The sequence below is a fragment of the Sphaerodactylus townsendi genome, linkage group LG02 (genome assembly GCF_021028975.2).
Source record: "Sphaerodactylus townsendi isolate TG3544 linkage group LG02, MPM_Stown_v2.3, whole genome shotgun sequence".
Taxonomy (NCBI): Eukaryota; Metazoa; Chordata; class Lepidosauria; order Squamata; family Sphaerodactylidae; genus Sphaerodactylus; species Sphaerodactylus townsendi.
The window spans coordinates 106372613-106390434 of NC_059426.1; the positions used below are offsets into that span (position 1 = coordinate 106372613).

At 39.6% G+C, this 17822-nt stretch overlaps 1 protein-coding gene across 1 annotated transcript in view; it reads left to right on the top strand.

Annotated features, from left to right (window-relative positions):
* The window catches only part of PDHX (pyruvate dehydrogenase complex component X), a 55940-nt gene extending 40298 nt beyond the window's left edge, over positions 1 to 15642 (top strand). Inside the window, exons 8-10 of the mRNA XM_048484590.1 lie at positions 5282 to 5440; positions 11743 to 11807; positions 14664 to 15642. Coding sequence (XP_048340547.1) covers positions 5282 to 5440; positions 11743 to 11807; positions 14664 to 14925 — 486 coding nt within the window. The 3' untranslated portion in view covers positions 14926 to 15642. The remainder of the gene's footprint in view (positions 1 to 5281; positions 5441 to 11742; positions 11808 to 14663) is intronic.
* The last annotated feature ends 2180 nt before the right edge of the window (positions 15643 to 17822 follow it).

The following is a 17822-nucleotide window of genomic DNA, read 5'->3' on the forward strand; positions in this document are numbered from 1 at the left end:
CTCTAATGCGAAGTTAAAATCTCTATTTTTAATGACAATAACTCAGACATTCATATAACAGACCTACAACTCTTAATCAACAATAAAGTGTACATATTATAGATAACACCAACAAAGCAATTAATAATACAACTACAGGGGGTCCCAAAGACAATGCTAAGATATCAAGTCTCTGCAATAAAGGTTTAACTTTCAAATAGATCCACTAATGATATAGATGTGAAGGATACCAAGTGTCTGATGCCAGTAAGTATTCAACTTCAGTAGATAAGCTTCATGTATTCATAGGCGAACGCACAAAACGTCAGGATGATAATGAAGAAATTCTTGGCTGTTGGTCAATAGAAGGTGGGCTAGTCACAGTCCTCTAGGGGCTCTCTCAGCCTCACCCACCTCACAAGGTGTCTGTTGTGCGGAGAGGAAAGGAAAGGAGCTTGTAGGCCACCTTGAGTCTCCTTACAGGAGAGGAAGGTAGGGTATAAATCCAAACTCTTCTTCTTATACTGCTTCTTCAGAATTCTGCTTGAGGTGGCTAACAATTAAAGCATCACTATTACCCCCCCCCCCCACACACACACACACACACACTAAATCAAACCACTGGATATGAACAGCACTGGAAGTGTCCACAAACAAAAGCAGAATATTAAAAAGGCTGGCAAGATAAAAATTCCTACATAAAAGCCTGAGTAAAAATGTATGTTTAGGAGTCCCAACAGCACAGAGTAGTGAGGTGCAGTACTGTAGTCAAAGCTCACAAACTGAGTTTGCTTCTGACGAAGGTCAGGTTCAAATATCTGGCTCCAGGATGACTCAGCCTTCCATCTTGCTGAGGTCAGTAAAATGAGTACCCAACTTGCTGGGGGTAAAGTGTAGATGACTAGGGAAGACAATGGCAAACCAACTCGTAAACAGTCTGCCTAATAAACATTGTGATGTGACGTCATGTCACTCATAGGTCAGTAATTACCTGGTGCTTACACAGGGGACTACCTTTAACTAAAAAAATAGATGTTTAGACCTGGCATGTTGTAAGCTTCAATGGGAAGGGTGTTCTGCAGACAAGGTTCTACCATGAAAAGTGTCCTTTCTATGGTCACCACCTGTCTCACATCTGAAGGAAGGGGTTCAGAGAGCACAGCTTGAAAGACTGGCAGCCTGGATAGTACGGGAGGAGACATTCCCTCACCCACCTTGGCACCAAGTCATTTAAGACTTTAAAGGGAAGAAACAGCACTTTGAATTGTGCCAAGGAGCAGGTGGGTAATCAGTGCACATCCTACTCTGGATCGCCCAAGCTGGCCTGGTCTCTTCAGATCTCAGCTAAGTCTCCCCTGGTTAGAATTTGGATTGGAGATAGGCAGTGGCAAACCACCTCTGAACGTCTCTTGCCTTGAAAACCCTATGGAGTATTGATGTAACTTGATGGCCAAAAAATATATATGTGCATATCTTTTCAGCACATAAGTGATCTGATCCCTGTAACTAACACCTGATAATAGTATGACTGCCACATTTTGGACCAAAGTTGAAGTTTCTGGGATAGTTTCAAAGGCAGCGCCAGTAAATGCTAGCAAATTAAAATTGTATTCTTTCTCGCTGCCTGAGCTGGAGTTTGAAATTTTTGCCACAAGCGTGCTCCATTTGTGTATATAAGGTCTACCTCATTGAAATTACAAATACGAGAGGGGGGGGGGGAGGAGAGAGAGAGAGAGAGAGGGAGGGAGGGAGGGAGGGAGGGAGAGAGAGAGAGAGGGAGGGAGGGAGGGAGGGAGGGGGGGAGGGAGGGGGGGAGGCAGGGAGAGAGAGAGAGAGAGAGAGAGAGAGAGAGAGAGAGAGGGCATTCATTTAGTTGAGGTTGGGTTTACCAGTATGTATTTTCTCTGTCTGGTATTCTATGCCAGTTTTCTGTGGGAATGATTTTTTCCAGATACTATCATCATACAGCTACAGTGCGCAAATATGCAACTATAACAATGAAACATACAGTGAAAATACAATGAAGACATTTCTGAAAAGGCTATATACTCCAGTTGCTGTATCTATAGAGGATTATAATTGTTGTGTTGTATAAAATATTAGTACTTGATTGCATTTTTATAAACCTTGTGAGGTGGGCAGATTGTAGCAAATACTACAATTTGCTGTGCAGAAAGACTTTTGGTATCTAAAACTGCTGTACACTAGAGACCTGTTGATGATAGGACATTTTGGAGGTCATTAATTCATAGGGTTGCCATTTGTTTGATGCAGCTTGATGGTGCTTAATACACACAAAGGAAAAAAGTTTTCAGTTCATCAAAAAATTTAAGGCTACCAATTTATTTTATTTGTGCATTTACAAATTTTAAAAGGCCTGTGGGTGGGTATTTTTGCAACCCTTATCCCTGGAAGAGCTCACCCATATGTTGCAGAAAATAAACAGAAACCTCTTCAAAATTATCCCTTTGTGAACTAAACATATTTATAGTTTTCAAAACATGAAATACCAATGTTTAAATGTTTCTGAGTGTTTTGTTCTTGTTGTTCCTTTGTGTCTGTGTGACAGAGGAGCAACATTGCATTTTATGCAAAATGTGGAAAGGTTTGTGCACACTATTCTCATGGTACTGATACATTTCTGCTACCTCAGAGACCCTACAGCTGCTTCTGTAGTAGCAAACAGTAACGTAGGGTGTTTTAGGGATGCCACACACAATACTCTAGACCAGTGGTTCTCAACCTGTGGGTCGGGACCCCTTTGGGGGTCAAACAACCCTTTCACAGGGGTTGCCTAAGACTCTGCATCAGTGTTCTCCATCTGTAAAATGGATAAATGTTAGAGTTGGGGGTCACCACAACATTCTTCAAAAATCTGAAGTAATGGGTATTAGCTCTTAATCGTTACAATTGTTACAGATATATTGTGGGTTCCTTTTCCTTTTTATGTGGGGGAGAGAAACAGTATTCAAGCAGACAGGAATTCATCAAGTGATAGTGATGATAGTTCAAAGGTTATAGAGAGAACTGAGTGAATAAGTCATGAAACCAACAGGGGGAGAGAAAGGAAGGAGCCAGAGGAAGTGCACCATGGCCTTTGATGTCTCTAGACCAATGCACAGAGCATGGGAAATAAACAAGATGAACTCGAACTCTTAACACAGCAAAACAAATATGATATTATAGGTATCACTGAAACCTGGTGGGATGAGTCTCATGATTGGAACATAAGAATTGAAGGGTATAACCTATTTCAGAGAAACAGATCAAATAGGAAAGGAAGAGTAGTAGCATTATACTTAAAAGATTATTACAGCTGTGAGCAGATCCATGACTTAAATCCTGCAAGCTAGGTTGAGAGCACTTAGGTAAAAATTAAGGGGAAAAGAAACAACACTGATCTCATTGTGGGGGTCTGTTATAGACCCCTGTACCAGTCTGAAGAGTTGGATGATGCATTCTTGGAATAGATGACCAAACTTGCAGAAAGGGAAGAAGTACAAGTAATGGGAGATTTCAGTTATTCTGATATTTGTTGGGAGTCAAACTTCCAAGACAATCAGGTCCAACAAATTTCTCACTTGCCTTTCAGACAATTTCATGGTCCAGAGTGGAAGAACAACAAGGGGAATGGCTATTTTAATCTGCTCCTAACCAATAATGCTGACCTGATTAGTGGAGAGGAAGTGGTAGGATGCTTAGGTGGGAGTGATCATGATCTCCTAGAGTTCATTAAGCCTTATTGCAGCTGCAGTGGCAAAGCTACGAGGGGGCGTGTGTGTGTGTGCGCGCGCGTGTTGCACTATCAGCAGTGTGATGCGGCAGTTAAGAAAACCAATGCAATTCTGGCCTGTATCAATAGGAGTATAATGTCTAGATCAAGGGATGTAATTGTACCTCTCTGTTCTGCATTGGTTAGACCTCACCTGGAACATTGCGTACAGTTCTGGGCACCACAATTCAAGAAGGATATTGACAGGCTGTAATGAGTCCAGAGGAGGCCAACCAAAATGGTGAAAGGTCTGGAATCCATGTCCTACAAGGAGAGACTTAGGGAGCTGGGGATGTTTAGTTTGGTGAAGAGAAGGTTAAGAGGTGACATGAAAGCCATGTTGAGATATTTGAAGGGATATCATGTTGGTGAAGGAGAAAGCTTGTTTTCTGCTGCTCCAGACACTAGGACCAGAAGTAATGGGTTCAAGGAGCAGGGAAAGAGATTCCACCTAAACATCTGGAAAAACTTCCTGACAGTAAGGGCTGTTCGACAGTGGAATGCACTACCTCGAACTGTGGTAGAGTCTCCTTTTTTTGAGGATGGCCATCTGTCAGAAGTGCTTTGATTATGTGTTCCTTCATTGCAGGGGGTTGGACTTGATGGCCCTTGGGGTTTCTTCCAACTCTATAATTCTATGAATATTCAGCATTATTTTTCTCCTCTAATCGAAATATGGCCATAAAATTCTAATGGTTGGAGTAGGCTGTCATAATTCTTGGTTCCTAGGTATCCCACAGTGAGACTTGATATCTGAAAGGAATGTGTATTCAGTTAATAATTCACCAACAAGTCAGCAACTGTACCTGTCTATCTATCCTTCTGGCTATCCCCAGCTGTATAGTTTCCATTTTTACAATGTACATTCATGCTTTATGACAAAGTAGGCAAGCTTAGTTTTTTCCCGAACAGTTTTTTCCTGAATGCCATCACTCTGTTAAACAAATAATTCCCTCGATAATGTTAAACTATTTATTATATACTTATTATATAATTACTGCACTACTTTTTTCATCATTCCTATTACCCATCTCCTCCCACTTATGACTGTATGACTATAGCCTGTGCTGACATTTTATTTTATTTTATTTTATGATTTTACATTTTATGTTTTCATTACTACTGATTGTTTCCTGATTGCTTACTAGACCTATATGACAATCATTAAGTGCTGTACCTTATGATTCTTGACAAATGTATTTTTCTTTTATGTACACTGAGAGCATATGCACCGGAGACAAATTCCTTGTGTGTCCAATCACACTTGGCCAATAAAGATTCTATTCTATTCTATTCTATTCTATTCTATTCTATTCTATTCTATTCTATTCTATTCTAGATACCAGCTAAGAAAATAAATCTATTCTAAGATGTGCATGGCAAATATTTTTGTCATTGTTTTCAACCTTGTGTTAAGCTGAATCTTTGCACAAATGTGAATCCCTTTCTGGCCATAAATTCTTATACTGAGCAAATGGTTCCACCATTATTTTTTTAACAGCTGTGTCTTACTGTGTTTCCTTCTTCCAGCAAATGCCAGATGTGAATGTGACCTGGGATGGAGAGGGCCCCCGGCAGCTGCAATCTGTAGACATCTCTATTGCTGTAGCAACAGACCGAGGTCTCATTACACCAATCATAAAAGATGCTGCAGCCAAGGGAGTTCAGGAAATTGCTACTTCTGCTAAGGTAGGTCACCACTTGATAACCTTTATGAGTTGAACAGCACCAACACCGATTTTTAACTCAGTATTTTAAAAAAACCACAATTCCTTTAGCATGCTTTCAAACTGTTCTCTGCTGGATATGAAACATCTGTGATTATGTCCCATTCCACAGGAATTACTGTATCTTATTTTGTTTCCTGGCAAGCATTCAGGGATTTTAATTGAGATTAAAGTCATCAGATACATTTAGTTTCTGCCCTACATTTATTTAAAGTTCGTAAAAGAGAGATTAATTTTGAGTGCCATTTTAAGCAAAATCACAAAGAGGATAATACTAATTCTCTAAGGGAAAAATACCCATTTTTCTGGCAACTACTGGCTTTTCTCATCATTCCTTTGTGTATTTTGTTCATTGCCTTTTTAAAAGCATTGCAGTCATTGAAGGCACTGCTGAATATTTGACATGCTAAAATCCTTTCCAGATGATTAGTTTTAACTGTGAGAGTCAGTTACTTGCTTTCTTTTGTTTTAATCAATATACACAATTTAAAAATTGTGATATTATAGTAATTGGCAAGTTGTTTTTAAATTGTTTAATGGGCTGTCATTAAATTCTGATTTTAATGGAAATGTTTATGCTTGTTATTTTATCTACCCGCCATAAAATATTATTTTGCAGCTAGTAGATTAGGTATGACTGGACAGAACAATCCAGTTTAATATTTTGATCTCTGAAATAGTGTGTTTGTTTTGGCCCCAGTCAAATTTCTTCAAGGGGTATATTCACAAAGTGTTTCATACAAGCAATTATCTTCATTATCTCCATTATTTTCATTATTCTATAGATAACACAAAAGAGAACAAAATAATTTGGATTTTTTCAATTCAACTATTAGGCAGTATGGATTGTTCTCTTACTTATAAAAGTTCATATCCTTTTTGACTTGTGAAATTGTTACTAGTACTAGTGAAAACTGAAATAGGTCTCAGAGTTTTTTTATTTGTTTGTTTATTTGTTTATTTATTTGTGGGGGGGTTGACTGCTCATAGGGGCTTGTAACATCAGTTGACAAAAATAAAATCAATAAAACATTGTCAGCTGCATCTTAGAGCCATAAGCTCTACTAAAGGAACAACAATTAAAAGTTGAACTATGTCCCCTTAAAAACCAACATTCACACTAATGTTAAAGAAAGGGAAAAAGAGGAAATGGGAAGGAGGGGAGGCCTCTAGATGGATACTGTTGCTATCCTCAACCATGAGCTAGCGGAACAGCTTCATCTTACAGGCCCTATTATATTGTGCCAAGTCTTGCCGGGCCTGTGTCTCACTTGAAGAGAGTTCTACTAAGCTGAGGTCAGAGCTGAAAAGGCTTGGCCCTGGTCAAGGACAGCCAGACAACTTTCAGTCCAGTGATCACCAGTAAGTTGTTGTTTGCCAAGTGGGGAACCTTTAGGGAGCAGCAGTCCTGCAGATATGAAGGTCTCAAACTGTTTAGGACTTTGAAGGTTAGTACCTGAACCTTGAACCTGATTCTGAGCTCCACCTGGAGCCAATGCAATTAACAAAGCGCTGGCTGAATGTGTGCTCACAATGGAGTCCCTGTAAGGACCCAGGCTGGTGCATTCTGAACCAACTGAAGTTTTCAGAGCAGCCTCAAGGGCAGCTCTGCATAGAACAAGTTGCAGTAGTCTAGCTTGGAGGTGCCTGCAGTATCACTTGCCACAGATGGTAAAACATGGGCAGGTTACATTTGTGACCTGTGTCTCTATAAACAAGGAGGCATCGATTGTTGTGACTAGATGCCCCTTCGATGCTGTTCTAGATGATGAAAGTGTGTTCCTTGTCTTGGGCCAGAGAGGAAGAATAGGTGCTGTTGGTTTACCACTCATACTGCTGCCCAACAGCATCCTTGTCTGTGTTGATCAAGGCGCCCTCAGAGACGATTTGGAGACCTCCAGCTTTCTTGGGTTGGAGGACTTCAATGTCTACACTGAAGACGTCTTGTGTGGAGCAATGCAGGACCTCATGGCTTCCATGACAACTATGGGGCTGTCTCAACGTGTTTCTGGCTCTGCACATGAAGCAGGACATACTCTTGACCTGGTGTTCACAACTGAGTAAAGGGGTGGTGGTCTGTTGGTGAAGGGCTTTGAGATCTTCTTCTGAAGAGGCTGTACATGGATCCAAATAGCCAATATTCCCTTTCTGGGTAAGGTGTCAGAGCAGCTGGTGGCGACACAACTGCAGATACACTTGGATGAAATTGATTTTCTAGATTCATTTCAGTGGGGGTTCAGGCAAGAAAGAATGCATTTGTCACCCTGATGGATTAGCTCCTCAAGGAAGGGGACAGAGGTAAGCTGTCTCTGTTGATACTCCTGGATCTTTCAGCAGCTTTTGATACCGTTGTCCGTGGTATCCTTCTAGAACAGCTTCAAGAATTGAGGCTGGGGTCCACTTTAATGCAGTGGTTCTTGTCCTACCTCAGTGGTAGGCTCAAGAAAGTGGAGGGGGCAGGTTCTTGTGACCCTGGGACCTCTCTTGTGGAATTCCCCAGTCTCCTATGTTTTGGGAGAGACCATGAGAGGATATTGTGTTGGTTGTCATCAATATGCAGAGGACACCCAGCTGTTCCTCTCGGGTCTAGCAGCAAAAGGTGAGGTGGCCCAACTGCTGGACCACTGCCTGGCAGCTGTCATGGACTGGATGAAGATGAATACATTGAAACTGAATCCCAATAAGATGGAGGCGCTCTGTGTGTCAAGCTTCTGAGTTCAGGGAATTGAGGGACACCCAATGCTGAAAAGGGTAGTTCTACCCCAAAAGAACCGAATGTGGGATCTTGGAATCCTTCTGAATGGGGCTCTGTCCCTGGAAGCCCAAGTGGCAGCAACTACCGGGAGGGTCCATCAACACCTCCAGCTGGTGTGTCAGCTCTGCTTTTTCCTGGACCGGGAGAGCCTTCTTTTTTTTTGGACCAGGATGATTAGAGTCATTCATGCTCTAGTAACCATCAGAATGGATTATTCGTGGAGCAATGTGAGCAGGTTGAACAGAAATAATATATTCATTGTTGTCTCTAGATGCAATTTTCTAGGTGTGTTTAAACTATTAAACAAATCATTTATCAGAAGTCTGTTGTTCACAGGAGTGCAACAGAAATGTGGGCAACTTTTCTAAATTAAATAGACTATAAGTAATTAGATATAATTTTCCAATAATCTATTAAGTATAATAATCACTTTATTGACTACAAATTAATTATTTGGCAGACAGTAACAATAAGTTTGTCATTTTCCCAATGTTATTTATTTAAAAAATATTTGAATGGGACATCAAAATAGTCAATTAAGGAATACCCCAATGTTTGAAAACTAAATACTTGGAAAAGGTAGAGGAAGAGAGATTATCAAAGATGAGGGAACATCTACTTTTCATGCAGAAGGTCCTAAGTTCAGTTCCCAGCATGTCTAGCTAAAAAGGATTAGGAAAGCCCTTATAGATTACTCCACCATTTAAAAAAGGAAGCTGTCAGCCAAGCAAGCCAGGAAGTTACATGACTGAGGATTATCAAAGTTTGTCTCCCAGCGCACATCAGGGAAATTGAATCACCCATAACTTACAAGGTCATATTGTTTGAAATTATTTCCAGGTAGTACCATACCCTTTGAAGACTTAAGTAAATCATACATAGTTGGACTGGATGTTGGGAACGTTGCGGTCTGCAGGGGCGGAGGGGCAAGGGGGTGCATCGTGCACTGGGCGCACGCCTGGGGGTGCAAAATCGCCCCCTGGCCCCTCTCCCTTTCCCCGCAACCCCCCCGCCCCCCCGGTGCCCCCCGCAGCACACACACACACACCAACCCCCTTCCCCCACTTACCTACGTTCCTTTTCTTTTTGTAGTACTTTTTGAGGCTGAAAAAAGCGGCCTAGTTACAGTTCAGGGGAAAAACTGCCTGAGAAACTACAGTTCCCAGGAGACTTTGGGGCTCACAAGGTCTCCTTGGAAGTATAGTTCGTCAGGCAGCTTTCTCCTTAAACTGTAAATAGGCCACATTTTTCAGCCTCAAAAAGTACTACAAAAAGAAAAGGAACATAGGTAAGTGTGGGAAGGGAGTGGTGTGTGTGTGTATGTGTCGTGCGGGGGGGGGGGTGCTACGGGGGGTAGTGTGGCGGAAAAAACACTTTGGCCCAGCTACGCCTCTGGCAGTCTGAGACTGTAATAAAATGGAATTGCTTTCAAATGGTGTTGCATAAAGAAGCAATTGACAGCATTGTGGCACACATTCTGCCAGAAAATCTACAAGCTACCTTCTTAGGATAAGAGACCATCTTGATTTTCCTCAGTATTTGTTAGCAGCAACAGGAGCATATGTGGCAAAACCTTGGAAAGCTATAAGGACACTTGGCATTAAAAGCCTAGCAAAAGCTTTGGGACCTAGAATTAAGGAGTAGAAAATGACAAAGCAATGACTTGTATATAATGAATTAAAATTAGACTTTTTATTATTTTCAGAATGACCATGACCACTCTGAGAGATTTCAGGTTCAGAAATTAACAAGCGTAGAATCATTGCTTTTTATATGAACTGATATCTAGATTGAATTATAAATCATTGTGAATTCTGTATAATTTTAAAAGTCTACTAAAAGAAGACTGGAATAGCCCCTATGTGCTTAAGGGGAATGGATGCACATCTAAGTCCCTGTTTGAACACTGAAAGCAGCTTTTTCTTTCTGAATTATTGAATTTCTATAAGATCTGTATTTTGAAGAACTGGGTTGAATGTAGCTTGCTTTGTTGTGAAATTCTGCTTCATATAGTCTTTCTATTAGTATGTTTCTGTTGCAAAAGCAAATGGTTTTCCTTTCCTTTTTTCCTAAAATAAACAATATGCTGCTCTGTACAGTATACCAGAGCAGTTTGCATAATTTTAACCTGTGAGGAGTCTTGTCATTTTATTGGAAGCGTCTCTTCAGAAGTGAAGTGGAGCGTAATCTGAAATGAAAGTATTGCAGATTTTTTAATACTAGCAGGAGACTGTAAAATTAACAACCTAGCTGTCATAACTCTTTAAAATGTACAAGGAGGTGAGCTTGATAGAAGGATGCTTATGGGCATGTGTAGTAAAATGCCATAATTTCCAAATATCTACTAGGCCAGTCTCTTTCCATAAAGACAATGGGTGATTTAAGAGCTTGTGATCTCTAGCTTAGTTCCAATCCCATCTAAATACTATTGGGACATCCATCTGTTAGCAAAAGTATTTCTGTCAGAGCTGTTTCTAAAGTTGCACTTTTTGCCATCAAGTCACAGCTGACTTATGACGACCCTGTAAGGTTTTCAGGGCAACAAATGTTCCAGGGGTGGTTTGCCATTGTCTGCCTCCACATCACAACCCTGGTATTTCTTGGAGGTCTCCCATCCAAGCACTAGCCAGGGTCAGGGCTTGAGAGTGTGTGACTGGTCCAAGGTCACCCAGCAAGCCTCCGTGGCACTAGTGGGAAATTGAACGTGGCTTTCCCAGATCATTATCCAAGTCTGTGGGCTGAGGAAAGAAACAAGAAATCACTCCATCCTCCTCCTGCCTTCAGTAGAGCTCCAGTGACAGAAGGTAGGAAGGGCAATTATACCCCTTCCCTTCTCATCATAACTGCAGTCCATGGAACCTCCAACCCACAGGTTCTTGTTGAAACTCATTCTCATATGGTTGATATTGGATCACATTTCCTGGCAATGACATAATTGATTTAGTAATAAATAGAATTGTTGAAATATATTGTTTTTCACTGATAGTGAGTATGAAGGTGATCTCTATACATTTGTTTCTGAAACACTGAAAGACCAAGACGATTGATGGGGCATGCTGGATACATGTTTTTCATACATCCTCCAGAATCAAGCAATATTTGCAGAGAAAACATTCTCAACATATTCTCTGTTGGAGTCTTGCTACTGGCATGGCTAACTATTTAATATAAAACAAGCTGTCCATAAGGCAAAATGTTACCTGAGGTAATTTACAGTAGGCAGATTTTGAGAGCTGAGCTAACCGAGAAATTGCCATGGAAGATCCAGATCGATCAAATCTCCATTGTGGGAATGTAAGTCTTTTCCTGGAAGACACAACTTGGAGTTCTTCTGTCAGAAATTGCAACAGCTGGCTGAATTCCTTCATAAAGATTTAAGACAGCTGTGTGACGGAAATACTTGTATGAGCAAAAGATACTTAAAAGCATCTTAATTTTACAAATACTTTTTCTTCCACATTGCTAAAAATCATTCTTATATATATTTATATATATTGGGTTTTATTTAGGCTCTAGCAAAGAAAGCAAGAGATGGAAAATTGCTACCAGAAGAATACCAAGGAGGATCTTTCAGGTATTTTAAGTCTTTCTTGTAAAATTTACCTCCTGCCACCCATTTGCTGAGTGAGATGGGCTTGTACAATTAACGACTCTAGAGCAAATAGACCAATTGAATTCTGATTATCTTAAGCTTCTTGTATGGTTATGTTGCATGCAGACTTATGCAGGGTTTCTGTGATCTTTGTCATGGAAAGGGCTTTGCTTTCCACTGCCTTTGGAGAGGCAGACTTCCTCTGAATCCAACTTGCTACCCTCTGAGGTTTCAAACAGGCTGTCCAATTTTTTGTCACTTTCCCAGGCTTCTTGGATGTTTATCTGATTAACTAAAATTGGTTCTGATTAACTAAAACTAAAAGAGAAGTGAGGTGTTTTTAGTGGAAAAACTTGAAAAAAGCTTTAAGATGGAAACGAGAAGGACACTGGACAGCCATTAAAATGACGTAGATAACATTCAGAACTTGATAACATTTAAGTTGCTATTTGTATTTTTGGAACTCTTTCCGTCCCCCCACACTCAGTTCATAGTCTTTCTGCAAGTTTGGGTCCAAATATGCTTGAGATCATCCAGTCTTTTCCCAGGGATTTTTGTAGTAAGTATGTTAGTTATGTTACAGGACAATTGCCTCTGGGCATCTTTCTATTCCAGTATTAGCTAAATGAGGTAGATGGAGTACAAATCCAACAATAAGAACTTCATGAGTCTTAAGTCATTAAAATGGTTGAATATGAAGGAGAGCAACATAGAATTCTTGGGGAAATTCAGGATCTGGAAATCAGTCTTGAATTCCTTATAAGCCCTTTTATCTATGTAACAATGTATTAACAACTGCCACCCCCAGCCCCGGGAAGCATTTTAAAACAGACACACGGAAATTAAAAGTGTCTTTGCCTGTTCTAAAGCAACACATTAACCACTAAATTACAGGGCTATCCAGACATCACTCAAAATCCGAATTATATAGCCTGTCAGCCCTCTAACTGACGAGGTCAGAAATTTGACATTCCTGATATCAGAGAAAACCTTGTATCCCAGCCAAAGATTATTCATGTTTATGTTTTAAGAGTTTTATTAAAATCAATCTAATCATTCTAGAATTGATTGAATTTGACAGAATCATTCTTCACATCGCAAAATTTATTTACTACTGGACAGTGGTCCTAGTTGGGTTGTATGAGTGACTGTGAAAGGAAAGGAGTGGCTGTTGTTTGGAGCATACATAATACATCCCAATATCATGTTATATTTTATGGTGTTTTATTTTTGTATTTATGAGGTATTTATTAGTTATGTTGTATTCTGATTTTACTGTGAGCTGTCTAGAGGTCTTTATGAAAAGCAGAGTAGAAAATCTTTAGTAGTAGCAGTAGTAGAAAAAAAAGAAGAAGAGGACAAAAACCTGGAAAAGATCACGAAATACAAGGGCCTACAAATTGAAGTCGATTGATTGTGGCGAAAAAGAGCAACAGTAATCCCAATAGTAGTCGGTACTCTAGGAGGAATCCCAAGTAATCTTGAAAAGAATTTGAAAAAACTTAACTTGGACAGAATATCAGTCTACATGCTCCAGAAAGCAGCATTTCTAGGAACTGCACACATTCTACGCAAATACCTCTAATATCCTAAGTCCTTGGGAAGGACTTGATATTCAGAGACGAATTCCAGACACTTGTGCTGTTTTGTTATGTGCATATAATAATAATAATAATAATAATAATAATAATAATAATAATAATAATAATAATAATAATCAGTTCCCTGTGACAGCAAGGTCATTGAAAAAGAACATGAGAAGGTCACTAGATACCATGATTTGAAAATCGAGCTTCAGTGTCTATGGCACAAACCAGCTGAGGTCGTCCCAGTGGTAATTGGCACGCTGGGCGCCATCCCAAAAACACTAGGGCAGCACTTGAAACATCTTCGAATTGACAACATTAACATCTGTCAAATTTAGAAGGCAGCCCTGCTGGGATCTGCACAAATACTACGCTGATACATTACAACTTCCTAGGCCTTTGGGTGAGGCTAAAATTGTAGTGAAGGCCAACAACCAGCTAAAGATCTAGCAGCTGTGAAATCTACAATAATAATAAAAATAAAAATAATAAAAATAAAATATACCCTCTTTTTTTCTTTTCTGTGAAATGTTGAGTAATTGTTGTGGAAAATTTCATTTTGTTCTTGGTGCTTGTGATGGTCTGCCAGGCTAGTATCCTTCTGCATACCAAACTTCCTGGTTCCTGGGAGATGGGCTTGTCAGAGACTATGCATTGATCGCAATAGTGCATTGTATCACACATGTTTTTTCTGTGTGAATAGCTGGCAAAAAGCTGGGAATATGGAACTCACTAACCTTGTCTCTTCGCAACCTTGTCTCTTCGCAAAAACTCTGGCCGTGATGCATATACCTGAGTGACATATTTATAAGCAAGAGTAACTACCTGCAAGATAAACAGTTGTCTGTTATAAATCTGTGTACTGTTCACCAATAACTGCAGTCCCATTATGATGGAAACCTAACATCTCTGGCATTGTGTATGAGTTTTATCTGCGCAGGATTGGTTTCATTGAATTCAGGCATTATTATGGATAACTGGTTAAGATACTTAAGATACATGTCTTAATTGGAAAACAGAGCTTAAGAACACAGCAGTTCTTCTTTTCTTAAAAAAACTTATAACTAGAAGAAACATTCTTGATTGTAATGAGACAATTCAGAACATTTTAGAGCTAATGAGAGTCCCGCAGAACCAGAATATCAGCTTTATTGGATGGAAATGATAATGTTGCTGACACTGATGGCTGTTTTGTAGAAATCCCATATTTATACTTACCCTTCAATGCCTTTCTCCCTTCTCTGCACTCCAGCATTTCAAATCTTGGCATGTTTGGCATTAGCAGCTTCATTGCTGTTATAAACCCTCCTCAAGCTTGTATCTTAGCTGTGGGACGAACTCGAATGGAACTTGGGATTGTGGTGGATGACGAAGGGAATGAGAAACTTCAGCAACACCAGCTCATGACAGTGACTCTGTCAAGTGATGGCCGAATGGTGGATGATGAACTTGCTTCAAAATTTCTGGAGAGCCTTAAATCTAACTTGGAGAATCCAACCCGTCTGGCCTTGTGATGAAACGATGACATGTTGTTACACCTAGCGAAAGTATGAAATGGAATAAGAAAAGGAAACAAAAGAACAGGTACAAAATGAGGAAGAGAAAAACTTAGCATAAAATAGACAATGAAACTATTTATTTTAGTTAACTTGAAAGACTTCTAACCCATCCCCCCACCCCCAAAGATTCTCTACTTAGCTTTTATATTCTGGTATTTTGTTAAATATATTGAATCAAAGTCATTGAGAACCATTGTACAATGTGCTTTAATGCATGAGGTGGTTGTTCAGTTACTTGAATGTGTATACGAAAAGTAATATAAGTAGTAAAATGGCACAAAACTCATCATTTCCTCCAGAGTGAAGAGACCACAGAGTATTCAGGCAAAAGGATATCAATCTCATCAGCCTTGGAAACCAGGAGGCATCTAATCTGTATCATTGATTCTACTGTTTAATAGAGAAAGAGTGTTTCGGTTGAAAGAGTTTTGTTGGAATATGAACTGTTTTCTCAACTCTGAGAATCCTGAGAACTTTGCTAGCAACTCTGTATGAGTTCTTTGTACACTTTAGATGTATTGGATGTTGATAAACAGGAAATAAAAATTAGATTGCTGAATGCATTTGTGAGTGAATGTAAATAGTGGAAATGTGCATATATATTTTATAACAATTAATGCCTAGTGCTGACTTTTACTTGCATTTAGTATTAAAAAGGAAAAAAATTGAGTACTTATTATTGCACATTCTGTCAACCGATGATTGCTTGGAACCTCTATAATTCCAGTATTTGACTTCAGGTCTTGCTCACGGTTATGCTCCAGTTGCCTTTTGAAACCTGTTGAACTTGGACAGATATGTCTCTGTGCAAAAGTTCAAGTTTTATATATGGTTTTATAACTCACAGCATTATTTATATGGTTTCTTTCAAAATGAAATCTGTTCATTTGGTTGAATGTCCTCTTCTACTTTCCCTGAGGAGAAGATTCAAACAGACCTGAAGGGCATAAGATTTCACATTTCTGAGCATCGTTGCTATATATAATTTGTATGGGTTTATGTGTTCATTTTACTCCGCAGTATGAACATTACACAGCTTTTTCAGTTTTGCTTTGATGATTTATTAGAATAAATAGCTAGATAGCAAAAAAAAATTAGGTTTGCAGAAGAAAGAGTTTGGATGTATATCCTGCTTTTCTCAACCATAAGGAATCTCAAAGCGGCTTACAAACTCCATCCCTTCCTCTCTCCACAACAGTCACCTTGTGAGGTAGGTGGGTCTGAGAGAGTTCTGAAGAACTGTGATTAGCCCAAAGTCTCTGAGCAGGTTTCATGTGTAGGAGCAGGGAATCCAGTTCACCAGATGAGAATCTGCCACTCATATGGAGGAGTGGGGAATCAAACCTGGTTCTCTAGATTAGAGTCCACCTGCTCTTAACCACCATGCTGACAACCATGCTGGTGTAGAACGGTATAACTCCACTTAATATCACCCTGTCAGTCCAATCTGGGGGGGGGGGTCACCATCTGGAGGTGGCATGGTCCTACGCCTGTTGCAATGCCCTCTCCAGGGCATTTACCCCAGCGCAGGGAATTTGCCTTCTGCTGGGTGCAGCGCAGAGTGCCACATCAGCTTCCCCATGCCAGTGTCAGCCCTGTCATCTTAGTGGGGAGGTGTGGCCAGGGTGGAGTTAACCTTAGTCGGTTTCCACATTGACTTTGCCTCTGGGCATAGGGCAGCCTGGGACATGGATCCACACCACCTTTTCGGGTGCTGTGAGGGCAGTGAGACCAATGGAGGACTTTTTGACTTGCAGGGAAAGTTTTTGGTATTTTGCCTCCCTGTGCTGCTGAAAAGTCCTCTTTTTCTCAAACTTATTTGGCTAAATAACTACTAGATTTTTGTTATTAGGAAAATCCCAAGATATTTATTTTGCTGATATAAAAGTCTAAAAATAGTAACTATACAAATTGCATTGATACTAAAGCAAGATGTCGTTATTATATGTATTCTGGTTTTATTGAATATCTAAATATTTTGAAATCAGAAATTCATTTAATTCAGCTATCATTGTACTGTAGATCACCTTGTTCATTGTATAAATATCTTAAATTGTTGAAATCACTTCTTTGTATTAGGACATTTCCTACACTACAGTTTCTGACATGAAACCAACTTAGAAACTAATACATCACACATGTAAGTTATCATCTAACAAAATATAGACTGGTGACACTTAAAAAGGGGGGGGGACCCTTTCCCACATAAAAGTGACTTCAATGTCTCAATGTCCTTTATAAAGTGGCCTTTACCAATGGAGTAGGGGGTTGGAATTCTACAAAATATTTAAATTTACACAAACAGAATGAACTTTCTGACAATATTTCCTATGCCTAACCACAGCTCTTTTCCTGTGCCTAATCATAACTCTTTTGAATAACATATATTTTAGTGAAGTATACTGTGTTTACATCTTTCTGGGTAATTTTTCATTTTTAAATAAGAGAATTTGACTGGCAATAAGAAGCTGAATTGCTTCTACAATTCAAAATTTGTGGTTGCATTCTTCATTTGACCTTGTCTTTATATTCTCTTTCTCTAGACAGACAGACAGATAGAAAATGTGTGTATAATAACCAGCTATGGTGCATTCTCCCCACCAGGATGTTTCTAACGGTTACAATTCTTGTATTTATTTCTCATTTCAAATGGCTGCAGGTCCTTCTGTGATTAACCTGGAGCTTGTACAGCCAGATAAACAACCAGGATTGCACTAACTTATGAGCAGAACAAAAAAGGCAAAACACCCCATAAACACAAGGAAAAACTAATGTATTGCAATTAAAATAATTCTTCAAAATAAACTTTTTATTCCCTGCACTTAGGAATGGCTTATCCCCTTTTCCTGTTG